At 40.2% G+C, this 26,316-nt stretch overlaps 1 protein-coding gene across 9 annotated transcripts in view; it reads left to right on the top strand.

Annotated features, from left to right (window-relative positions):
• ACTN1 (actinin alpha 1) overlaps positions 1 to 25,981 on the top strand; it is a 97,012-nt gene extending 71,031 nt beyond the window's left edge. For 4 of the 9 annotated variants that reach the window (XM_020788466.3, XM_020788465.3, XM_078390528.1 and 1 more), the window contains 13 exons: positions 6,047 to 6,139; positions 7,921 to 8,151; positions 9,600 to 9,747; positions 10,505 to 10,655; positions 11,380 to 11,488; positions 14,426 to 14,566; positions 15,472 to 15,654; positions 16,498 to 16,632; positions 17,575 to 17,754; positions 19,060 to 19,206; positions 21,420 to 21,500; positions 23,734 to 23,892; positions 25,099 to 25,981. In XM_020788466.3, the coding sequence (XP_020644125.2) occupies positions 6,047 to 6,139; positions 7,921 to 8,151; positions 9,600 to 9,747; positions 10,505 to 10,655; positions 11,380 to 11,488; positions 14,426 to 14,566; positions 15,472 to 15,654; positions 16,498 to 16,632; positions 17,575 to 17,754; positions 19,060 to 19,206; positions 21,420 to 21,500; positions 23,734 to 23,892; positions 25,099 to 25,257 (1,917 nt within the window). In that variant the 3' untranslated portion in view covers positions 25,258 to 25,981. Of the gene's footprint in view, positions 1 to 1,542; positions 1,625 to 6,046; positions 6,140 to 7,920; positions 8,152 to 9,599; positions 9,748 to 10,504; positions 10,656 to 11,379; positions 11,489 to 14,425; positions 14,567 to 15,471; positions 15,655 to 16,497; positions 16,633 to 17,574; positions 17,755 to 19,059; positions 19,207 to 21,419; positions 21,501 to 21,967; positions 22,034 to 23,733; positions 23,893 to 25,098 lie in introns of those variants that run through there. The other 5 variants (XM_078390534.1, XM_020788470.3, XM_020788468.3 and 2 more) reach the window with 3 other exon arrangements.
• The last annotated feature ends 335 nt before the right edge of the window (positions 25,982 to 26,316 follow it).

The raw sequence follows: 26,316 nt of genomic DNA, 5'->3' as shown, positions 1-26,316 counted from the left end.
CCATCAGATAAGTGTTTAACTTATACCTGAGTATAAGATGTCAAGGGAGAAGCATTCCTTAGTCCAAGCTTCTATGGCTTCACATTGGATAGTTCAGGTCTACTGGGATGGTAGTTATATAGGTAATTCATATATTCTGTTCCTCACTATGCCAGTCGCCAGATTTCTTGGAAGATAGCATTTACCTTATCTTCTCATTAATCAGTCAGATTATAATAACATATTTTTATTTAATCCATTTAATATCAGATTTAGGGGGTTTCCAAGAGCCAGTATAAATGTAAGCTAAACTCAAATGGAAGTGAATTTTTTCACATTGAGGTCCAGTCTGTATGTTGCCAACATGTGTTAGTTCTTGAATCTATAAATTACACCTTATTCTCCATATTATATTTTAAAACACATTCAGTATTGAATGGCACATTTTGTTTTTTGGACAGTGACAGCAGACCTTATAGTATGAAAACGCTATAATTCGTATATAAGAGGAACACTAAAACGTTCAAAGGACCTCGTAACAGCTTGCAAGCCTAAAACTTTGCCCTGAGTGTCTATAGACAGTATCACAGTTCATGGGTGTATTTTATTCTAGAGTGGGATTCAACAGTTTTGTTCCATCCTGGTTGCTTGTTACAATAGGCAGAGTAGTTGTAGCCATGAAACGACTGATAAAACACAAATTAGAGCACCAGTTGCACAGTTTCGGGACCATGCTGCTGTAAACATCTAGCCCTGGTATAGGGGAAGAAATTGACAGATGGTCCTCCTCAGGAAAGAATACAAAGTTTAGCAGAATGCAGAGCTAGCTGTGTTTTATTGCTACTTTTCCAGAGCCCAGACCAATATTTTGAGCAGATAAAGACATTTTGCATTCATCACATTAACAACTGAATAGTTGAATTCAGTTCTTTCTTTTCTTTGCAAAAGTAAATCAGTCTTTCAGTAGCTCACTCCCCACCGAAAAAGTTGAAATGAAACTGATGTTGAATAACACCTGGCAAATAGAACTGATATAGATCAGTTATGTAAATTTGTATTCAGCCAGAATAATAATTTCATATTCATTTTATTGAATGATTGTGTGATCTTGATTGTTGAAATTAGTCATTCCATCCAGAAAACATGGTAGTCTATATAGAGAGCTGATAACTAGACACACATTTTCTGAAATAATGCTTGCCATTGAACAAAGTAACTGAAGAAAGAGTGAAGAATCAGCTATTAAGGCTTCAGCCCAAAGCTGATTTTAAAGGAAGATTTTTTTTAAAAAAAAAGTAAGTGTGTTGTCAGCCAGCTAATCTTATGAGCTATGTCTTATGACCCAAAGGACAGGGTATAGGTCCTTTCCCCTTCATAGCTCTCCCAAAGCTTGTTAGTTGGCTGTTGATAGATACAGGCTCCAAATTTGAGGTTCATGTCAAATGATTAGCCAAGATGCATTTTAGCTTAGGCCTTGGAAGGCAACCCATCTCTTTCAGGCTCTACCCTCTTTCTTGACAAGGTGACTTACTGTGATGTCGCTCCATTTCTCATTCAGATTTCTCATTACTGCTACCAGCCCTGAAGGGGAGGTCACATGATCAACTTTCTGCTTCTTTCATTCTCTTATACTGAGCCTTTAAAGGTACAGGGGGCCCAGCCTGCAATGATATGTATGTGCCTGGCTGTTTTTCCTTCATATAATTTGTGTGTGTGTGTGTGTCTTTTTGTGCATTTCTACACATATACTTGCTTTGGCCAGTTTGCTTCCCCTGCCCCTACAACTCCTTCTAACTTTCATAAGACTAAACTGCATGAATGGGTTTTTTAAAATTACTAAATGGGTTTAATAATATGCTTTATAATAATACATTGGGGAAATGGATTGCTGAAAATATTTTCTGACTAGCCTTCTGATTTAAGCTTTGATTTGGTTTGGTTAGTCTGTCAGAATCCTCTCACTAATCTATGAGGGTAAAAAGACAGACTGACTCTCTGTGAGGGTGAAAAGACTGACCATGGTGCTGTAAGTAAGACTCCCGGAGAACATGATGTGTCTCTGTGAGAGAATGTGACCTTACCCTTCTGTTTCTATAGCCACCCTGTAACAGACATTCTGGATGGCTCACAAACATGCAAATTAAAATACATTGTAAAACAGGACAAAATGTTAACATGCAAAATTCTTAAGAGAATCATAGTAATACAAATACCTTAAATGATGTCAGGTAGTGGCTAAATAACAGACCTTTTCTCTCTGCATTATAATTGTACAGTTAAAATAATTAAATCAGCAGGTAGTGTCGGGTTGCTTTTCATAGCTAAGGAAACTAAAATCTCCCAAAATAAATTCACAGAACCGCAAGAATTTGTTTCCGTTTTCAGCTCCTTCCAACTTGAAGCACATCTTATTGTGCTATCCAGTGCACAGATATTTGGAAGTAAATACATGTTATTTCTGAGTAAATGTGCATAATACAATGCTGTTTATATCCACAAGTCTGTGGAATTTGGAAACTTGCATATACTTCTCACACAAGCTGACCTTATTTCTGAATTCTGTACAAGCTCAGAAGCTAAGATTTACAGTGGCCAGGAAATGGAGCATCAATGCCTGGTTATTTGATTGGTAGTTTTAAGTAAAGTATATGAAATAAACAGAGAGAGCAAAGGTACGTTACTTTAATTTCCCTAACATAAGCAGGCTGCGGATTTTAGCTTTCCTGTAGAAGAAATAATAACTTTTCATTATTTTTATACACAGAGTACACTCATTCTTAAACAAAAACAAAAAGTATATATGTATATATGTCTTGTTTATCTCTTCTGGACCCATCTTTTGTCACAAATATGAACATTCAGATTATGGAGATCATAGAATAATAGAAAAGTTGGAAGGGGCCTACAAGGCCATCAAGTCCAAATCCCTGCTCAATGCAGGAATACAACTCAAAGGATATCTGCCAGGTGATTATCTAAGTTTTTCTTGAATGCCTCCAGTGTTGGAGCACTCACTAACTCGCAAGGTAACTAGTTAGGGTTAGGGTTAGGGTTGTACTGCTCTAACAGTTAGGAAGTTTTTCCTGATATTCAACCAAAATCTGGCTTCCATTAACTTGAGCCCATTGTTGCATATCCTGCACTCTGGGATAATCAAGAACAGATCTTGCCCCTCCTCTGTATGACAGGCTTTCAAATATTTGAAAAGTGCTATCATATTTGAAAAGCTCCTGCCTCTGGATTCTGTCAAAAAACTTTAAGTTTGGATTTTTTCCCCCTATTATAACTCCTAATTTTCTCTACTGTAACTCCCACTGGCCATGCTGGCTGGTGTATTCTGAGAACTGCAGTTCAAAAAAGTAACTTTTCTGTGCTCTGGATTTAAGAAACCTGTCCCTTCTCTTTAGATGAGCTGTTCTGATGTACAGTATTTAAAAAGTAAATATGTTGTATTTGTTCTATATATACTTTTATCCCACCTCACTGCTAGGTGCCTAAGTGAGAACATTGGCGATAGCCTGAAAAGGCCCAACTCAAAGGCAGGCAATTGAGAAGAATTTAAAGAAGTCTTGGAACACTTTTGAAAGAAAGTTGGATTTCTGCTCCAAGAAGAAAACACTGGAAAGTGGCAAGGCACCTACTAAAGAACTCTTCTCCACATACACTAGCTCAGAGCTTGGAATGTTCTTGGAAAGGGATTTTTTTTCCAGCCATTGATATCTAATTCCCTTTGGATTCTGAATTGCAGTTTCATTTTTTTTCTAGCATATACTGTAACTCATAAAATCTCTCAGATACCCTTTTTGGCAGCTGGGGGAATACTAGGAATTGTAGCCCCTCAAAAATATCCTTTCTAAGCCCTGCCGCTAATGTCTGGATTGGCAAGTAGACGGCTTCATTCATCTTGGAGAGGCAACATGGAGAATGAGGTGCCTTGCATAGGCGTTGGACCAGAGATTTGTTGCTAATGATTGGTGAACCAGTGAAATCTAAGTGGGAATCAAGGTTTTAAACTGAAAGTAACCAGTAGCTGATGTCTTTGTATTCAGTGAAATTACTTCCCTGAGAAGATCTCTTCAGCCAAGCTGCCAAGATGTATTGCTACATATATGTCCCACTATAAGTAAAGCAGGACAGGGGTCTCTGTGGCCCTCTGTGTGTGGCTGAACTGCCCATCAGGCCAGAGCATACAAAAGGGTGGTAGTTGATCAACATCTGGACAACTGAAGGTTCTACACCCCTTGAAGCAAAGGACATGTGATTGCTAAGGGATTTTTTTCCCCAGCCATTTCCCTGCAGACTCTGATTTGCACTTCCATGTTCAACATAGGTCAGCTACAGCTACTTCCAGTTAAGCAATAGTCCCATACATGCTTATCTGGCACAAGTGGTGCTACTAGATGGTATAATTATCCTGACCTATATTGGTTGGTGTAGATCAATGGTTACCAACTTTGGGTCCCCAGATGTTCTTGGACTAAAACCTCCGGAAGTCTTCACCATTAGCTATATTAGTCAAGATTTCTGGGAGTTGTAGTCCAAGAACATCTGGGGACCCAAGATAGGAACCACTGATTTAGATTGTACTAAACAGGATTGCTTTGAGAGGTGATATGCCATTTGAGGCAATCCATGCATCCACATGCAAGGATCAACCACACTGCACCTCAAGCAATTTGTTCAGACCCATCTTCTTTCCTTTTAAGGGGAAAGAAAAAATGCATCTCCTGTCTTCTCCTTCGCCTAAGTCACTTAGGCATCTCCATCATGCGAAATGGACAGAGGAGATGAAACGTTCCATTTCTTTTTAACTATTGCTGACAAAGTACATCATTGATGCACAACAGTTCACTGCTTCAAAACTCCACTTCCTCAGACAGCTGCCCACTTAGAGGCAGAGACCTGGCTTTTCTGCCTCGCCAGGTGCTGCCCCTGAATGGGCACTTGCCAAAGGAGGTGGGGCTTTGAAGTGCTGAACACCACTAGTTCAGCCACTAAAGGAACCAGCACGGACCACTAAACTAGCAGTTTGTCCCTATCGCTAGTTGTTAGTCCTACCTAGAGTAGATCCATTGGCCAACACCCTGCTGGTGTTCAGATGGGGTTTGTGTAAATGCTGTGGCTAATTGTCATAGCATTTGTGCAAGTGTCATGGTGCTGGACTTCATCTCAACTGAGCAGTTGGGGGTGTGATCAGACACACAACTGAGACACATCCCAACACCTTGTCAATTAGCTTAAGTTAGCCACAGCAGATCATGCAAACTTAACACAAGCAACTGTAGATTTCTAGCCATTAAATCACTTATTAAATGGGGAGTGAATATTTATGTAAATGCTATTTTTAGTAGGTCTACTCTAGTTGGAACTGACAGTTGGATTCAGGATATATTTCCCAGTTGAAGTATTTTTGGTTAATGGCTGTTGAAACATATGAAATAGATTTCAACAGCATATAGATTATGCCATGGTTTTCCTATGGTCTGATTTCTTTTGGTGCAGAATAATTACACATTATACCAAGGAAATGATAGAACATTTAAAGTAAAATAGAAAATGTAAGTTTCTAAAGACAAATGGAGTTAGGGTTTTACAGCAGTCAATCAAAGGTAGGAGACATGGAAACAAAGGGAGGGTGGTCTTAGAGAATATCTGAATTTGTATTTGCCACCTTTCCTCCCTTATGTTTGCTAGCTCATACTGTCCGTTGATGTGAATCATTTCAATATGTTACCAGCTTGTAGCTATAGATATTGGCACATATACAGAGTTGACATAAATACAGGACAGGGGTTAATAGATTTAAAACAGGAATGGGCATGTAGTTGTTCAAGACTGGGAAAACATTCCAGTTGAACCTCACAGGATGTGATGGTGAAAAGCAAGAAATGCTGTGGTAGCAAATCATTTCTAAATTTTAGTGGTGTGGAGAGAAATTTCCCGGTAGAATAGTAATGTTCTCTTAGATAAAGAGTTTTTTTCTAGAAGGCAAAGAGCATGAAGCTAAATTGAACATCCAAATAAGACAATTATATTCATGTATATTTGTCTTTCTGTTTTCTGACAGGCGGAAACAGCAGCCAATCGTATCTGCAAGGTGCTGGCTGTCAATCAAGAGAATGAACAACTAATGGAAGACTATGAGAAGTTGGCTAGTGATGTAGGTAGTCCTGCTTTCAATGTCTTGACAGTGCTAGGTAGAAAGTGATAGCTATTCATTGTGTAGAATCTATGTACTTCTCATTGTTCTGGAACTTGATGTTTTTACTTTTACTCTTATTGTTTCAATTCACTGTTTCTCTGTTATTGCTTGTTTCATTTTATTATTTGTGACCCACCCAGAATAGTGCATCAGATGAATGGGGCAGTATACAAAATAGACAAACAAACAAACAATCCTGCCAAGGAAAAGCAACAGATACTTTAAAGTATTCAGTGGTGTTTCCGCTTATATTGGAGGAGGGTGTCTTACTGTGTACTGTCAAGTCGCTTTTGACTTCAGACAACCCTATGAATAAATGACCTCTGAAAGGTCATGTGATTAATAGCCCTGCTCAGCTCCTGTGTATCTAGGCTGTGCCTTTTTTAATCATGGCCATCCGTCTTCCACTTTTCCTGTTACCTTCAGATTTTCTCAGCATAATTGTCTTTTCCAATGGGTATTGTTTTCTCATGATGTGCCCAGTCATCATGAGATTATACACGAGAGAGTGTCTTCTCTGTTACTGCTTCAAGATTTTGGAACTCCCTCCCATTGGAGGCCAGACTGGCCCCATCTTTGCTGTCCTTCCAAAAGCAGACAAAGACCTTTCTCTTCAGGCAAGCTAGCTACATGAGAGACTGGTCTGCCTGAATGGGGTTTTAAATGGATTGTGTTACCTTACTATTTTGAAAGTATTTTGGTGTTGCTTGAGTTTTTTAATGGATTGTCATACCCTGCTGCTTTGAATTTGTTTTGATGTTGCTTTAGTATTAAATACTGTATTTTAATGATTTAAGCTATCTTGAGTCCTTTTGAAAGAGAAAGGCAGGGTAGAAAGATTTTAAATAAAAAAACATAGTAATTTCATTTCATTTCTGCAGCAGGTAGTACAAGTAAAGTGCTTTCCAAGTCTCCTAGTAGTTTGCTTTTTAAAACGACAACAAATGTTAAGAACCAACACCAATAGATGAGGAGCACAAGTTGATTTATGGAAATTATTTATGGAAATTTGTCACACATGTTGCAAGGAAGGAAGACTTAACTGATAGCTTAAAATGTCTTGTAAGAAAGAGTTTACAAATAGTAGAAATATAAGGGGGCAAAAAAACCCTTTGAAAATTAAGTGCAATTTAACTGGAGAAATCACAAGGGAAAACCTGTAGTTGCTTTTTTTAAAAAAAAAAGGAGGTTCTTTTTGTGATACCAAAGCATCCCAAACACAAAACTAATGTGGGTAGGAAGTGATGTGCCTTGTGGAAGACAGTCTTTAGAACTAGCCTGACATCAAAGACTGAGTAAAATAAGTTAATTCAAAATGCGATATTAAAATACTCCTCAAATTAATGAAAGTAAAAAACTGAATTATGCATCTATTTCACCTGGGATTCCAAGTAAGCCCTTATTTAGATCGTTTATATATATATATGTGAAAATATATGTGCATTACACGCTTACCAGAATAAAAAATAAGAGATGCAAACTCTTATATTTGCATATGGCTGTGTATCGCTACAAATACAGAGCCATAGACATCATCTATTAAACCATGTCTCTGCATACGTATTGCAAAACCTTCCCAGCAAAAGCAATTTCAAGTATGAATAGACAAGGTTGTCAAGAGGTTAAAATGCAGATGTTTTTGCCTAAAAATACCTAAACTGTGGTCATATTGAATGGCAACAAAGCTACATTCCAAAACTCATCACCATTCCTATTTTTTAACTCCTTGTCATTCCTAGCTGCTGGAGTGGATCCGGCGCACGATCCCTTGGCTTGAGAATCGAACTCCCGAGAACACCATGCAAGCCATGCAGCAGAAACTAGAGGATTTCCGAGATTATCGCCGCCTTCACAAACCTCCTAAAGTTCAAGAAAAGTGCCAGCTGGAAATCAACTTCAATACCTTGCAGACCAAGTTGCGACTAAGCAATAGACCAGCCTTCATGCCTTCTGAAGGGAAAATGGTTTCGGTGTGTGTGTGGAATCAATCAGTATAGAACAGTGGCTTCCAAATCTTTTTGACTCGCAGCTCCTTTAACTTACTGGCCACTGGGTCGCAGCTCCCTCAATACAGTTCTTTGGGTGAAGGGAGGAGAAGGGAGGGGGGAGGAGCCCGGCCTGAGTAGTACTTCCATGGATATCGAATACGTTTGGGAACCTGTAGTTTTGAACTGAAGAAGGAAAGAAAAAGGATGGAAGGGAAGTGGGGAGGAATACAGATGGACATTGAGGGAAACCGAGGCCAGGGTGAAGGCAGGGCCAGGGGTCCTGGGGAGCTCTCCTTACCTGACTTGTCCCTCTCAGCTGTTGAGATGATGGGGTCCCCCATCCCTATAAGAACCCCTCCTGAGCTCTCTCTCGCTCACTCTGGTTCCAAAGACAGTAGGAGACCAAATGTTGGGAAAATTGCTTTTTTCAAGTCAGCTCCCAGTCTCTTCCAGCCAGCATGCCCATGGAGATTATGGGAATTTCAGTCCAAAAAAGGAAAAATTTCCATGCTCTGCAGGAGACATATTGACCTTGTCAGAGTGCACATCCTTCATTCTCAGACTGGGACCAAACTCTAGGGAAGCAGGGAAGATACAAAACAATCTCCCTGCAGGAATATTTTAGCCTTCAGAAGGGAAGTCTTCAGACCAGTGCTGGAGCATTTTGTCCTGATCATCTGCGCTCTGACTCAGATTTTTCTGGCTACGCTTAGTTTTGTATCTGGGTTTTGAGATGCACTGTCTCTAGTTCTGGTGCGGAAAGTTCACTTTTGGTCACCTAACAATCTTGTCAGGCTCAACAACCCACACATGGTCCAGATTGCAGACTCTCCAGCGCTAATTGACACTTTTGGATTAGTACCCATCTTTTATCATAAGCAGGAGCCAAATAGGAGTGTCCTATAGATTTATTTTCTACCTTGCTTTCCAGTGATCTTATGGCTTGCTTCCACTTTGTATTGATTTGCCATTGTCCTCTAGCGCACTGGTTCTTAACCTTTGTTACTCAGACTGCAACTCCCAGAAGCCTTCACCATCAGCTCTGCTGGCTGGGGTTTCTGGGAGTTGCAGTTCAGAATCACTTGAGTAACAAAGGTTAAGAACCACTGCTCTAGCGCAAGGGTGGGGAACGCTGAAGCCTCCAAAATTTTGGATTTAACCTCTCAAAAGCCAGCATGATCAATAGTAAAATATTATTGGAGTTTGTCGCTCAAAATTCCAAATGTTTCCCACTCTTTCTCTGAGATTATTTGCATATTTGAAATGGCTTTCCACAACTCTTTCTGGTGTGATCCTCTGCTCATTAGTGCAAGCTGATCAGAAACCTGTTTGCAAATATGATTAGAGGACAACATTTTGGAATGTTTTATTTCTTTGGAATTCTTCTGCCGTTGCTTGATTGCGTTATGATTCTGTTTTGTTTTCCATAGGACATAAATAATGCATGGGGTGGCCTGGAACAGGCTGAGAAGGGCTATGAGGAGTGGCTTTTGAATGAGATTCGAAGATTAGAACGTCTGGATCACCTGGCTGAGAAGTTCCGGCAAAAAGCTTCCATTCATGAATCCTGGACAGATGGTAATGTGGCGTGGTTTACAAATATGTCTTGTCAGCACGTTTTTGTGATTTAAAAAAACCAGTGCTTAATTAACAAATTTATGATAAGAAGCGGATTTTTTTTTACTTATTGATGTCAGCAAATTGGTACATTCTGCATATTTCATTGCCCGTGAGAGGTTCTACTAACAGATTTCTGGGTGGTTTGCAGTAAGAGCCTCATGGGACAGGGGTTAAAACTACAGTACTGCAATTAAGCCTCTGCTGAGTTCAGTTCCAACCTGAGTTCAGTTCCAACAGGCTCAGGTAGCTGGCTCAAAGTTTGACTCAGCCTTCCATCTTTCTTAGGTCAGTAAACTGAGGGATCCCACAGGGGGCTCGGGACCTTTGATGGGGAATTTTATTTCTGAAATTTATTGCTGCAGTGTTGCCTTCATCAGCAGTGTGTTGCCATTACTCATTTCTTGAAAACTGATGTGTGATATATCACTTTTTAAAAATGTATTACTTTTTTAAAAAATCACTTTAAAATTCAAAGTACCTACAAATTTCCCCAAATGACTCGCAAAATTTATGCTTTGAAATAATGAATAAACACCATCAAAGCTCACTAATGTTAACATTATTCAAAGTTATTCAGCATGTCATTACTTCTAAAAAGAGAGGAACAAATAATGATGTTACCCTTAAGAGGTTTCTTCCAAACTATGGATAATCTGTATAGGCCACTCACCTTTGACCTTCGGCTCACTCGCCTGCCTCTTGATGCCCTGTACAGGTAAAGAAGCAATGTTGCAGCAGAAGGACTATGAAACTGCTACCTTATCCGAGATCAAGGCCCTGTTAAAGAAACATGAGGCTTTCGAAAGTGACCTTGCTGCTCATCAGGACCGCGTGGAACAGATTGCAGCCATTGCACAAGAGCTCAAGTATGGCTTCCTCACAGGGCATGGACTTCGCTTTGGGGCAGAGAATGAGTCGAGGGAATTTTCAGAAGCTGTGACTAAGACCTAAGAATTAAAAGAAGAACTCTTGTTTAGAATGAAATCTTGAGAACCAAGCAGAAAAATAGTGGGGTAAAGCAAATAGAGACAAAGGATCTTTAGGCTTGTGACCTTTCAAAAATCTGATAACAGTTGATAGATCTGGTGTGCAACAATTTGTCTACATAACCAAATAAGAGATCTTATTTACCAAGAATAGGTGGTTAAGGGCAGAGGTTGATAAATGTGTGCTGAGTGTGGAGAAAGTGGGTAGAAGTATTCTTCACCTCTTGTGATACTGGAATTTGTCCTGACTTTATGAAGCTGAATGGGCACGAGAGTCAGGACAGAAGAAAAGACTGCTTCCCACACTGTTGTTTTTAAGTTGTGGAATTTCCTATCTCAGGATGTTAAAGTTTAGTTTGGACAGCTGTAAAAGGGATTAGGCATATTTCAACGTCTGTTTAGGTGAGTTGGGAGCTTGATGTGTGGAAAGTGAGTGTGGACCAAGGAACAGTGAGAGTGGATGCACATTGGAAGGGAAAGTCTGCTGTCTCTGGGTTCCGGCTGGCCAGAAAACCTATTTTTATGATCTTGTGAAAGCATCAAAACCCGTGTTTTATTAGTCTTGTCAATTCCCCCACCCCCGTTTCTCACTTGTGTTTTCCAGCGAGTTGGATTATTACGATTCACCAAGTGTCAATGCCAGGTGCCAAAAAATATGTGACCAGTGGGATAACCTTGGAGCTCTGACCCAGAAGCGACGAGAAGCTTTGGAGGTAAGAGATCCTTGTACATTCTAAAAGTCAAATGTGTTTTTTTCCATAGGTTTCCAGACTACCTTACACTCAGCAGATAGGCTTGGGGAAACCATGCCATTCAAAATACCTCTCAAAACAAATAGCTCAACCTGAGAGATCCATGTGGCTGCTAGATTGCCAACTAGTGATGGGGGTATTTATATTTGAATACAAATATCCCCACGCAGCTGGATTTAACGAGAGTCTGGCGGGACCATCCACTCATGCGTTCGGCAGCAGTGGGCTCACTCATCCTTCCAATTGCTCCTGGAGGGCCACTCTCTTCCCGCTCTGCTAGCCATTCCAGGCAGGGGGGAAGGAGGACGAGTCTCCCTGCGTGGCTGCTGGGTGGCCAGCCAAGTGGGAGGAAAGCGGCACTCCGGGAGTGATTGGAAGGATGAGTGAGGCTGCCGCCGACAGATCCATGAGTGGACAGTCTGACCTTCATTAAGTCCAGCTGTGCAGGGATATTCATATATGAATACCCCCATCTCTACCACTAACTTAGGACCAGGCAGTATGTGTTTATCATGCCATTATTTTGTCTTTTACTCCTGGTCCATCTCTGAGCTCATTTAACTCAGTTACTCCTGGTCTAGTTCTGGCTTGTTTCAGTCTTTAAACTTCTTGCTGGTGGAGTACATGATTACTCGTCTGTCTTCATGTGCCTGCTGATAAGATTTAGCCACTGTTTCAGTGATGGCCTTGAAATTTAGGGGCTGCTTTCCCCAGGTAAAGGCTGTCTGGCATCTGTGTCCAATGACATGGGGGTGGCCTATTTTCAATTAAATTTTTTTTGTGATATAAATGTCAGTATGCTAACAGAGCACGTTGTAATTTAGCATGTTTGATGTACATTTACTAAATAAAAATTTAAATATCTCCATGGCCCATAAGTATTTGAACTGAAATGCTTTATTCAAATCAAAAATCCAATGTGCCTAATAGGGCTATTTCTTGTATTCAAACAAATTCAAAGCTTTGTGCGGGAATTATTTTTATTACAGTACTTCTTTTAAATTCACAAAGACATGTCTTTCACTAACACTGGGCAAAATCCTGTTGTCGCAGTTTCATCAATATAAACCAGATCAGGGTGCTAGAAGTAATTAATATTAATTAATTTTAAAGCTTCCTATTCTCCTTGTTTCTGCCTCCAAAACTCCCTGGGGTTCTCTCTTTTGCCCCGAGAAAGACTTTGTGCGTCTGTGGATGTGGGTGGGAAGCTTTTAATAGTCACAAAGGATCGCCAGCTGTGATCTGGTGGTGATTTTTGATTATTAAAAGCCCCTCTTGCTTCCCAAGATTCCCAAAGGCTTCCCAGGAACTCTAGGAAGCATCTGAAGCTGAATTGGGGGGGGGGGGGATAGTTAGGAAGCTTTAAAGTCATTTAAATTAATTATTTCCAGAGTTCTAAACCAATTTATGCCTGTGAAACAGTGCGCACCATATTTTGCCTAACATTTATTTTAATTTAGTGGGATGAAAGTACTTGAAACACTAATGTTAGGACACCCGGTGATGAGTATATGATGAGCTATGGTTGTCCACTTAACTACTTCCAACAAATTTTAACTCTTTTCCATTTTAGTCAAATCCTCCAGATCTGCTACTTAGTTCTCTCTGAATTTCAATTAGATTCTTTTTCTGCAGGCAAGGGAAGCTTATTACACTTATTGAACTATTTTAATTAATTTCACTTACTGAAGAATTTTATGAAATAGGTTTTGTTTGCCCATGGAAAATTTTATATGGAAGCACTAAGCACTGGAAAACTTTCTGAAAGATTGTATGCCAAAAAAATCTCCTGTCCCCACTTCTCTTTCTACTTCATCCTTTTAATGCAATTCAAAGACTTACTCTTCCAAGCCTTTATGATCTCAATTTACCCTTATGATACTTTTTATCTGCTTCTTAAGATCTCAGTGTTTTGAGGACTTCATTATTTATAACTGTTCTGATTGCTTTTAGTTGATTTTCAATCATTCTTTTATGTAAACCACTCTGGAGATTTTAAATGAAAGGCAGTAAGGAAGCTTCTAAAATAAATAACAATGAACATATTAAAACTATAGTTACTAAGGCATTAGAAAGGCAAGAGACCAAGAGTTTATGATTTCCACTGTTGATTTATCTATTATACTTCATTCCACCCATCTCCAAGTCTCGCATCAATCCTTAAAGGTAGCCTGAGTGATAGTTAGGGGCTGACCCAAGCTCATCCAATAGCCTTCATGGCCAAATAGGGGACTGAATGATGGTTTCCACCATTTGTTTACATGACAGAGTACAGCAGGAGTGGGCAAAGTATAGTCTTCCAGATATTCTTGGACTGTAGCTGCCCTGAGCAGTAACTAGTGTTGAGGCAGGCTGGAAGCGGCAGTCAGACAATAACTGGAGAACCACACCTTTTCCACCTCTGTAGAACATGGATTTTGGATGATATCGATGCCATATATAGAATTCCGACTATTTAATTCTTGGTCCTAATTTATTGCCTACTCTTCATCTAGTGTGAAAAAAACCTTCTTAATTGCAATCTCAAATGTGTGTTTTGCTCAGAAATTAGAAAAGGTTGCAGGAGGGAGAACGGTAACAGCTAGCATATCTAGCCTATTTTTCAAAAAAAATAACCCTGCTTGTTGAGCTTTCCTCTGAACAATCTGGAAAAAAAGATATATTATACTGTCAAAATGCCAGCATTTCCAGGTGAAATACATTTAGCCTGTTTTAGAAGAATCCCTGTTTTTAAAATGCAAGAAGTGAACCCTCCTAGACATAGACATGCACATACAGGGAGAATGAGAGGTGGCGGGGAGAGAGTTAAGGCAGTGTTTTAGATGTCATGCAGGAGACCAGAATGTGATACCTATATTCCTGGTTTTACTCTATATCTGTTTTTGTGCCATTTTGTAGAGAACAGAAAAGCTACTGGAAACAATTGACCAGCTATATCTAGAATATGCCAAACGAGCTGCCCCTTTCAATAACTGGATGGAGGGAGCCATGGAGGATCTGCAGGACACGTTCATAGTCCACACCATTGAGGAAATTCAGGTAAATATGAGTCCTCCTCTCACTATAGGTAAAAGTAAAGGTTCCCCTTGACATTTAGTCCACCCGTGTCTGACTCTAGGGGGTGGTGCTCATCCCCGTTTCCAAGCTGTAGAGCCAGTGTTTGTCTGAAGACAGTTTCCATGGTCATGTGGCTAGCGCGACTAGACATGGAACGCTGTTACCTTCCCACCGAGGTGGTACCTATTTATCTACTCACATTTACATGCCTTTGAACTACTAGGTTGGCAGGAGCTGGGAAAAGCAACAGGAGCTCACGCTGTTGCATGGAGTCAATCTTACGACGGCTGGTCTTCTGACCTTGCAGCACAGGGGCTTCTGCGGTTTAACCGGCAACACCACCATGTCCCTCTCACTATAGATTAGCTTTTATTCTCTTCCACTGTAGTTCATGGTGTCTGTTCTATTATACTATCAGTTGTAACATTTCTGCCAACCGGCTGTAGCCCTTCTGTAACAAAGGCTAGGGCTTCCCCCTTTCCAAAGGATGAGGCAAAAATGCCTATCAGTGTTTGAAAAAGAATTAGATGCATTCTTTATCCCAGTTCCTGACTGATGTCTGAAAAAAGCACCCACCTGCCAGCATACTAGAAAGAAGGTTCCATCCTGGCAGTCCTTCAAACCTGTCTAGTATGTCCTCCAGCAGTAATACTGGAGGAAGCTTTAGTTGCTGCACATCTAAATTTCCATTGCTTCAGATCATTATTTCCATTTTTAAAAATTCTGGTCCCTGGAAAGAATTTCCCTTGCCACATATTGCACTGTCTAAGTTATCCCACTTTTTTGTTGTTGACAGAGAATTTTCTGTACAGTTTTCCATGAGCCACTTATTATTGAGGAGATCAAGATGTTTCTCTCCTAATTATTCTGTTATTCATTTCATTCAGGGATTGACCACAGCCCATGAACAGTTCAAAGCCACCTTGCCAGATGCTGACAAGGAAAGACAGGCCATCCTGGGAATACATAATGAAGTGTCCAAAATTGTTCAAACCTATCATGTTAACATGGCAGGGACCAACCCGTACACCACAATCACTCCACAGGAAATCAATGGCAAATGGGACCACGTGAGTTGCTTTCAAGTCTTGGCAATTATCCCTAGAGGTGGAAAGACTGAAGAGGAAACCCCACTGAGTGCTATGGGATTTCCGACCAAGTAAGGTTGTCCTACTTAGGGCATATCATGAGAAGGCTGGATTCTCTGGAAAACCCAATAATTCTGGGAAAGGGGAGAAAGCAGCAGGAAAAGAGGAAAACCAAATATCAGATGCATTGACTCCCTAAAGGAACCACAGGCTTGAGTCAGCAAGAGCTGAGCAGAGCAGTTGAGAACAGACATTTTGGAGATCCCTCATTCATAGGGTCACTATAAGTCAAAGATGACTTGACAGCACATAACAACACAGTGGACCCAGAATTGCAGCGGTGGGTCAGGTGCTGCTACATCCAGTATCATTTATAAAAGCTACTTCCAAACTAAATTATATTATTCCACAGAATATTATTTATTCCTAATTTTCTATTCCAGTGGAATAAACGCTCACAAAACAAAGTGAAACCTCCATATTCACCAAGCGATGACATAATACCACTTGAAACTTCCACCGTTAAGCCAAAGGTAGTGCATAAAGCCTGCCAGTAAATATAGGCATTTCCTGAGAAGCTTCATGCATTAGCTTTGATTTCTAGCATGCATCTCATCTGCTGATAAATGTATTGGTTTATTTTGGTTTATTTGTGAGCATATTATCCACTTCAACTGAACACCCATTTTAATAGCTACTTGAGCAGAAGTGCATTGGGTTTTATTTTCAGTCAATAGTGTATGAAACATGGCTTTACCAAGTTTGTTGAGTGTGTAAATGCTTAAGCAACATTCCGTAGAACACAATTTTATATTTTTCCTATAGGTGAGACAGCTAGTTCCTAGGAGGGATCAGGCGCTGATGGAGGAACATGCTCGACAACAGCATAATGAGAGACTCCGCAAGCAGTTTGCCACCCAGGCCAATGTCATTGGCCCTTGGATCCAAACCAAGATGGAGGTAAAAACAGGTTCATATTTTAACTGATCCAAAGTGCTTCCTGTTCTGTGCTGTCTTTTCGTATTTAAGTCAGCCTTCTACAAGCACGTGCCTTCCAAATATTTTAGAGTACAGCTCCCATCACCCCTGGACATCATGCTGGTTGGTGATGATGGGAACTATACTCCAACTCATCTGGAGTGCACAGGTAAGGAAAGCTTTTCTAGATCTTCAGCATGTGGCATGCTCAGAGGTGAGCATTTTTTAGGACTTGTGATATCCAGTGAGATTTAGGTATGTGTTTAATTTTTGCAGTAAAATCAGTGGAACTAAAAGACACACACACACACACACACTCCTGGCTCCGTCATAGGGCTACTGGGACATTCCAGCAAGCCAGCCCATCTGAATTGGCTACAGATTGGTTTTTAAACATGCCTACCACAAGCGGTGGCCTCTCCCCACCAGATGTGTTCATATGGTATGCGTGGCCATGCGCATCTGTGTTCTATTTTGTTTTGTTTTTAATTTAACTGCTTTGACAGTGTAGTTATATTCTAGGGAGGCTGCTGGCAATTATGTCACATGTGGTTTCAGATGCTATAATGTGTTACAGATCTATAATATGTGCTCACTAAACACAGTCCTAATTTAGAGAAAGGGAACAACAGCCACAAAGATGAAACAAACATTTTTTTCTAGAGCTCTGTCATGCAGCTGGGCAAGTCTTTATCTGATGCTTAATCTTTAACGAAGTACAGCTACTATGATGTGTGCCAGCCAAAAGAGTGTAGCCAAGTTCTGTTTACTTCTCTGAAATGCCTGCGAGCAAGCTTGTGTTCTCTTGAGATTACAAGGCATGTGGTTAAATGTATTTTAGCTCACTTAGGGAACAGCTGCAAGCAGACACTGGACGTGTTGAAACTTGTCACTCATCTGCCCATTTCCTTGGGGCTCCTGCAGGAGATAGGCCGCATCTCCATAGAGATGCATGGGACTCTAGAGGACCAGCTCAATCACCTGCGGCAGTATGAGAAGAGCATCGTAAACTACAAACCAAAGATTGATCAACTGGAGGGAGATCACCAGCAAATTCAGGAAGCCCTCATCTTCGACAATAAGCACACCAACTATACTATGGAGGTAAAGGCAGCACAAATACAGCACAGACCTGAAAGGAAAGGGTAACCAGCTCTCTGTACAAGTAGAGATCCTATACTACCCATCCCTCTTCTTGTTCTTGTTAAAGAAATTGTTCATAAAAGGAACAGAAAGGTAACATTACCCAAACGTGCTGCTGAGTTCAAATATTGGCAGGCAGCCCTCCTTTCTAATGCTGTAACTTGGGCACATTTCAGTTTGGCACTGCAGGCTACAACCACCCCCACCCTTGACTCCCTTTATCTTGAGGCTCATTCTTCACAGTCAAGCTAGAAATTACAACTATGTTTGCTGTTAATGGTGAACATAAACCTGATATGATCTGTACTGCACAGTACTTCAAGGATTAAATGTCTGAGGCACAAATCTGCAGTGAGTGTAATCATGCTTGGATGAGTCTGTGGAATCCTTTTGAGTGTCAATGAGCAGTAGTTTAGGGGATAATACTATCACCAAGATTATCTGTGGATAGCATAGTAAGAGAGCCTTTTTTTAAAGGGGGAAATATTACTATTTTTACTACTAATGCCATTTTTGCACATGTTAAATTCATAATATATAGCCTTCTGTTTTGGGTTAGAACTGGAATACACACAGGCAACATGTATATAGACATCACTGGTGTCACCTATTATGGATGCTCTGCCTTTGCCAATTTTCCTCATGTAGTTGGAACACAAAGCACGCAGGAAGTGCTCCCTGTGCATCCTGTTTTCAAACAGAATCAGATTCCCATTCATCATTATTGAATAGCTCTTTGATGGGATTCAGAAGGCCCCAACCACCTCCAGAAAACCAAACATAGCCCTTGAGGGTGCAAAGATGGTCTACCCTGTTTTCAAATGAGCATGTGCCTCTCTCCCCACCTGGATTGGAGCAACAACACATGGAGAAGGGAGGTTTAATCCATACCTGTTTCATTCAGTCATACACACAAAGAGAATATTTCAGTAGATGCTTTATTTACATATTTATTTTGGATGACACATACTGCTCTTTGCAGCATAGTAGTAGTTTGCAGCGAGGAAAGGGATGATTATAGCCCTTTTCTCCTGTATTCTGCAGTTCCAGTGTGAATCAGGCACCCCTTTTACTTTAGACTAAAACACCAGAATGCATCACACTATATGATATAGCATTTGGCCCTAAATGAAAACTTGGAAGATCTGATATGTGCTTCCTCTTCCGGCTGAGCAGCATATATTTCAAGTCTAGGATCGCTTGATGGTAGTTTCAGGATTTCAAATCTAAGACATCTGTAGAAATATATTCCCCTTTCTCTTCCAGCACATCAGAGTGGGCTGGGAGCAGCTCCTCACAACCATCGCCAGGACTATCAATGAGGTGGAAAACCAGATTTTGACTCGGGATGCCAAAGGAATCAGCCAAGAACAGATGAATGAATTCCGTGCCTCTTTCAACCACTTTGACAGAGTAAGAGAGAGGGGCTGTGGCTGAGGGATAGAGCACATGCTTTGCATGCAGTTCAGTCACCAGCACCTGCAGGCAGGGCTGGGGAAAAACCCTGCCTCAAACTCTGGAGAGCGAGTGCAAGTCAGGGTGGACAATCCTGAGCTAAAAAAACAAATGGTCTGGCTCGGTGTAAGGCAGTTTCCTTAGTAACTCAGATGGGGTTTCCCCATAAGAAGTTTTAATATTTTAGCTGACTGATTCTCAGTTGTTCCCTCATAGACACTTTACAAATTATTGCGAAATTGCCGTAATGTGTTTTCCTGGCCATACCAAACATGGGATTAATCTGTCTTAATTCTCAGGCTTCATTTATTTTTGAGTTGCTTCACAGACAAGCTCTCATCTTATCTACAGATTTATTTCCAGAGTAACCAATAACTCACTCTGGCAAAAATACTCTGCACATGCCTGCTCAAAGGATTATTTCTCCCCAGCCCATTATGTGAGTGTACAATATTGCTGCTGGAATCAAGACTGAACTTGCACTTTCTGCATGGGAAAGACAACTTTTGCCAGTACACTACCACAGAATCCTCGAATAATGAAGTTGGAAGGGGCCTCTAAGGCCATCAGGTCCAACCCCCTGCTCGATGCAGGGATACAAATCAAAGGAGATCTGCCAGGTGGTTGTCATAAGTTTCTCTTGAATGCCGGCAGTGTCGGGGCACTCACCACCTCTCGAGGTGATTGGTTCCACTGTCGTACTGCTCTAATGGTTAGGACATGTTCCCTGATATTCAACCAAAATCTGGCTTCCTGTAACTTGAGCCCATTGTTGCGCGTCTTGCATTCTGGGATGATCAAGAACAGAACCTGCCCCTCCCCTGTATGACAGCCTTTCAAATATTTAAAAACTGCTATCATGTTCTCCCCACAGTCTTCTTTTCTCAAGGCTAAATATGCCCAATTCTTTCAGCCTTTCCTCATAAGAGCCCCCTGATCATCCTTGTCGCCGTCCTCTGAACTAATTTGTCAGCATCCTTCTTGAAATGTGGTCTCCAGAACGGGGCACAGCACTCAAATTGAGGCCTAACCAGTGCTGAATAGAGGGGAATTAGTACCTCACAGGATTTGGAGACTATACTTCTGTTAATGGATTTATACCTTTTATACATTTAAAGTCAATGTCCCACTGTCGCCCAAGATATCTACAGCAGATTGCTTTTGGCAACTAGTTATGTCTTGGATTCAGCAATAGCACCAGCTTCTGCCCATGCTACCTGTGCTTCACATTCTGCCTTCCACATGGGTTTTGCCTTAAAAAGCAAGAGTTACAATGCCCAGCTCAAGTAACAGAATCCAGATGAAATACAATTTATCTTGAACACTGTGAAAGGAAGGGATAACTGGGAATACACAATAGCTGTACAAACTGAATTCAGTTCATGAATCCCCTATCTCACACTTTCTCTTTATCATCACTCGCATTCACTGTTTGGTGTTTTCCCCACCCACAAGCAAGATATGGGAGGGAGTTCCAGAATTTGGGTGCAGCGACATAGAAGGCCCTCTCCCACGTCCTCACCAAATGCACTTATGAGGGTGGTGGACCAAGAGAAAGCCTCCCCTGCAGGCTCGTTAAGGGAAATGTGGCCCTTGAGATAGCTTGGACCCAAGCCATTTAGGGCTTTATGGGTTAGAATCAGCACATCGAGTTGTGTCCAGAAACAGATTGGTAGCCAGTGGAGCTGCTGTAACAGATTGGCTATGTGGTCCCTGTAACTCTTGCTCTGGTAGCAAGATTGTTGTCAAATGCCCGTCCCCTCTGCCTGCTGTTCTGCAGACTGGGGTTATTTACTGCACTTCTAAAGTTCCTGAAGAAAACATAAATGATTGCAAAGGAGGTCTGAGGAAAAACAGTCTTCACAGCTTGCTACAAACCATGGTTAATATGTGTAGACCTTTGGCCAGATCTGGCCATGTTTTGTGAGAAATAAGTGCATTTTTATAAACGCAAAGCATCACCACGGTTTGAAATGTCAACATACTATCTAACTTTTGTGCACCTTTTATTTCTTCCCCTGTCTTTTTCTGCATGCCACTCCCCCGTTCCTTCTCTTTCTTCATCCACTGCACGGTGCACCACCTCTTTTCCCTCCCTTCTTTCTGGCCATATGATATCGCTACACCCACTGGCACTGCATGTCCGGCTGCCTGGTGCACTGCATAACCAGGACCACTCCGGCACACTTGGCCCTGAGGAATTCAAAGCCTGCCTCATCAGCTTGGGTTACGATATTGGAAACGATGCACAGGTACTGAATACTAGGGGGGAACACCTCCAAATATCGAACTGTTAGGAAATAACAATTTTCCCCTCTTCTTCTTTTCTGTTTTAATCCATCCGCTGTCAATTTTCTTATATTTTGTTGTGTATATTTCTATGTCTAATCATGTTATCACAATTCTGTTCTTTCTGTTCACATCTTTAAATCTCTCCTTTGGTTCTTATTAAACATTCCAATTCCCTAAACATTTCTCCTCTTGTCTCCACACCTTGTTTCTTTTTGCTTAACCTTCAATTTTTCTATCTTTGTTTTCAATGGAATATGTCAATCTTTTGCTTTCTGTACTGTTTTGTTTCATTCCTCAATACACCATGTCTGTTATTTTTCCTTTATGCCAATTTGTTCTTTGTAACATTCTTTATCTTCTTGGACTGCTTTCCATGTTTCCCTCTTTCTTTCTTCTTTATTCCTCCATCCTTGAATTATTGTTGTAGAAGAAGACTGGCATGATGGATAGTGAAGATTTCCACACCTACCTTATCTCCATTGGTTATAATACGGTAACGTAGAGGCACTTCTAAGTTTTCTTCTCAGTTGTATAATTGTAAGGAATAGCATGTGTTCAGTGAAACAAAGCAAAGCTACATCAGCCCCATGATTTTAACATGTTCATCTCACAGTTGTCTCTGGAATGGAAGCAATGGCATATTGTTGAAAAATTAGAATGACTTAATGTGAACTATATTTTGGAAGGAAAAACAGAATGTTATATGGATTTAAACTGTCTTTTTTCATGATCTGTTGTTTTTGCAAAAGTGACATTTAAGTAAATTGGAAATTAAAGATAGTTTTTTTCAATAGAACCCATTGCAAAATCAGCAATATAAATATATTAATTTAATTGTAAAATACTGAATGTGACTTCTCAAGATTTATTGTACCTTTATGTATCTATTCTGTTATACTAGCAGTAATGTTCTATCAATAGAAGAATATAGTTCCCTTAGCCAAGCCTTTGCTATTTCGTGAATATATTTTTATAGTTTAGTGCTTACTGTGCAAACAAGTTTTCCTGCATTGAGCATGACTTATGCCCAATGAAATGTGCATAAAGAAGTTTCTTTGTGTCAAATCACAGCACTACATTGACAGTATACCAGCATCAGAAATGTACCATGGCTATACTGCCAGAACATCTGCCATCTCCACTGTGTGCACAGGCTGGCAGAGGAAGAGTAAATCATGGAAACAAAAAAATACAAAAATAGTGTGGTGGTGGTGGTTGTTAAGACCCAATTATGCAGATTCCACCAGTAACATTTATTTATTTATTCTATTTATATCCCGCCTATCTGGTCTTGCGACCACTCTAGGCGGCTAACCACATAGCCAGTCATGAGCATCTTAGCCCTTATACGGTACATCAGTCATACACACACATAACTTGGAAATGTGTTGAACTTGCTGGAATAACTTCTAAGTAAATATTGAAATCAATCAATAATTTAGCTATGCAATCACTCATTCTGTTGGTTTCAAGGGGACTAGGAGTGCAATCTTGTGTATAAATGCTAAGAAATAAGCCCCATTAAACAAAGCTGGACTGGCTTTGAGTTAACACCTATATTTCAGTATTAGTGATATCAGGTCTGGGTGAGCCAGTTTTCTGCCCCCATGGACACTATCCCTGAAAGTGCCAGATATTCAGTGGATAGAAGTCAGTTTCTGTGTTTCAAGGCCCCAGTGCCTTGTTTTACTGCATTGAAATTATGGAGCTTAGCTCCATACCCTCTCTGACTGCTTGTGTCTCTGCTGGTGTGAGTAGCTCAGTTGAGCTAAGGCTAGGAAAAGTAAGAAAATAAAAGATCATATGTAATGTGGGAAAACAGGTGGGTTTTTTTCCACACTCTTCATAACAAGGAAATGAAGTACTGTATACAATCTATTGAAATAGTATAAATTTTTAAAATCCAAATATAGTTTGCTTTTTCGCCTCTGTCTCTGAAAAAAAGATGATATAAATCTGATAGTAAAATAAATAAACTTGGGGAGTTGCTAGTTTACACATTAAGCAAGCAATTGTAACATGGAAAATGATATAATGCTGAATTTCCTGTGGCCATGCTGATTAAGGAAGACAGGATTTTTTGTATGGTGCATCTGGAGGGCACTGGGTTTGAGAACACTGACTTAGGGAGCATTTTGTCCTTCTCTATGGCCAGTAGATTGATTTGTTGCTACGTGTTATCTCACTGTCTAGGGAGAAGCAGAATTCGCTCGTATCATGAGCATTGTTGATCCCAACCGCATAGGAGTAGTGACATTCCAAGGCTTCATTGACTTCATGTCCAGGGAAACAGCAGATACGGATACAGCTGATCAAGTGATGGCTTCTTTCAAGATCCTGGCTGGAGATAAAGTGAGTTCAGACTCAAATGGGGTACTTATAGTCTTATAATAACACACAGCTCTCATTTCAGATTTGCTTTAAAATGTATATGAAATAAACATTTAGGTGTTTTCAATAAAGATCATTATGGCCATTCAGCTCAAAGAGGAATTGTGGGAAAGCTCTGGTTTTATTTACTTCTCTGAACCACCCAAATTAGTTTGCAGATATTTCTAGAAGCCTACTTTCATCTTTATTGGCATACTAAAGAGGTGACAAAACCAAGTTCAGTGGACATGATGGTCTAGGAAAGACCTCAAGTGTCTCTCTGCCTGCACAGTTCACTTAGCTTCAACAGTGGTCTCACAACTATGAACAGCTGGATGAATTGAGTATGTATAGAGATGCCCATAGTCTGTTTGAATGAGAACAACTGTATGACTTGGACATGTACAAAGGCATCTACAATCTACATTTGTCTTATCCCCTGATGCCTTTATATATGTATGAATACATGATCTATCTTGTCTAATATTTTTGAGGAATTGAGAGAAACTACCACATCTTCAGCAGTGGTGGCAAAGGGGTCTAGGCTGAGGTCTCAAACATAGTAGCAGTCAAATTATTGCCCCAGTACTGTAGGCATGTGGAAGAGTAACAGATTCTGATAAGACCACCAGTCTCCCCTAAATCCCAGATTCTGATGGAACAATATAGCAAAAATCTTTACAAAGACCAGGCTAAATACTCTTCAGAACTCAAGGAATGGAATTTTGAAGTGTTAAAGCTGAGTAATGCAGTAGTCAATAAAAGTTCTATTCCAGTGTTATGCTGGGAAGTGTGAAGAGTTAAATGTGTGCTGGGTAGGAGAAACACAAACCTTGCAGGGTGATGATTGTAAAGATGATACCTAAAGTGCTTCTTAAATACTTGAAAGGCACTGTAGGAGCTCTTCTTCACAAGTATATCCATTTAGCTGTCCATTATTCAAAACTGGTAAGAATTTTGATATTATAACAAAATAATGTAGTGTACAGCTTCCATAGAACACAAAGTATTAGTGTCTCTTATAAAAGATTCCCCCTCCTCCACCCAAGAAAAGTTAAGAGTTGAACAAAACGTTTAATAAAATAAAGCTTCCATTTCAAATAGAAATAAGTTCTACTCGTATTAATAAAACTATGTTGGCCTCATCCAGTTAAAATGGAAAAAAGAAATATCTGTTTTGTTTTTCAGAATTATATCACTGTGGATGAATTACGACGGGAGCTGCCTCCTGATCAAGCCGAATATTGTATTGCTAGAATGGCACCTTACACTGGGATGGATTCTGTACCTGGTGCCCTGGACTACATGTCTTTCTCTACAGCTCTTTATGGCGAAAGTGACCTTTAACTATCACCTCTCTATCCACCACACATCCTTACCCTCTCCCATCCAGGCGCACTTTTCTTTCTGTCTGCAAAGCAAGCTCTGCTATGCCTCCCTGTCACGTTCCTCTTTCCACTTAAACTAACAGATTGCCTTGGGGGGGGGAGGGAAGAGGGAGGAGAATGTTGAAATCAAATAGTATATCGTACCCCTGACAAACGACAGTTTACAAAATTATTTTCTGGGGAAAAAGTTACATTTAAACAAGCATATTTTATTATAGGGAAAAAAAGTATTTTTCTCCGAGATTGAAGCATAAATAGAAAATTTAAAGAATATTATACAAAATATGAACTGGTTCCACCAGCCCTTCTTTTTGAGACATAGGAAATGGAATCCAATGTTACATCCCATCCTTATATTGTGCTATCATGAGTCAATTTTCTCATCTGTCTCTATATATTCCTTATCACATTTTTTTTCCAGAGGGAGAGGCACTTGAGTGCATGTATTGCTGGTTCACTCATTTCATGGAAAGATTTTACAATAAAACTTTTTGAAATTGCTGTGTTTTTTTAGGGGAAAATAATGTACACAGCTCATGTTTTCATATTTAATTAAAATTACAATATGCCTACTATGTGTTGTTACTGAAAGTTGTCTGGTTTCCAAATATGGCGCTTGAGAGTTAGCATCTTTGATATTGCTTGTCACAGTCTGTATTAAAAAGAAAATCTTGTGATAACAAGTACAGATGTCATTATTTTGCCTAGTTAACTCATTTAATTTCTCTTAGCTATAACCAAGAAGGCTCAATTAATTTTTCACAATCCATTACTAGTTGAGGAATTATATTATTTTGATGTTAAGGTATGTATGTGTTTTCTTAAATGCTGCACATAGAAAAAGACTTCCTATGCCCCCACCCATGCTGCTTGCTTGAATTGGTACTTTGATGGCTAGTATTGCTGCTTCAAATGCAATAGGTGTATGTATAACAAAAAGTAATTTGGTGTCACAGTGTGTGACATTTGTATCACACATAGTATGTGCATATCAGGAGAATGCAAAAGCCCCCAAATC

This window comes from Pogona vitticeps, chromosome 1 (genome assembly GCF_051106095.1).
Source record: "Pogona vitticeps strain Pit_001003342236 chromosome 1, PviZW2.1, whole genome shotgun sequence".
NCBI lineage: Eukaryota > Metazoa > Chordata > Lepidosauria > Squamata > Agamidae > Pogona > Pogona vitticeps.
Note: the sequence above shows the minus strand (reverse complement) of the source record. Positions and strands in the feature narration are given on the sequence as shown.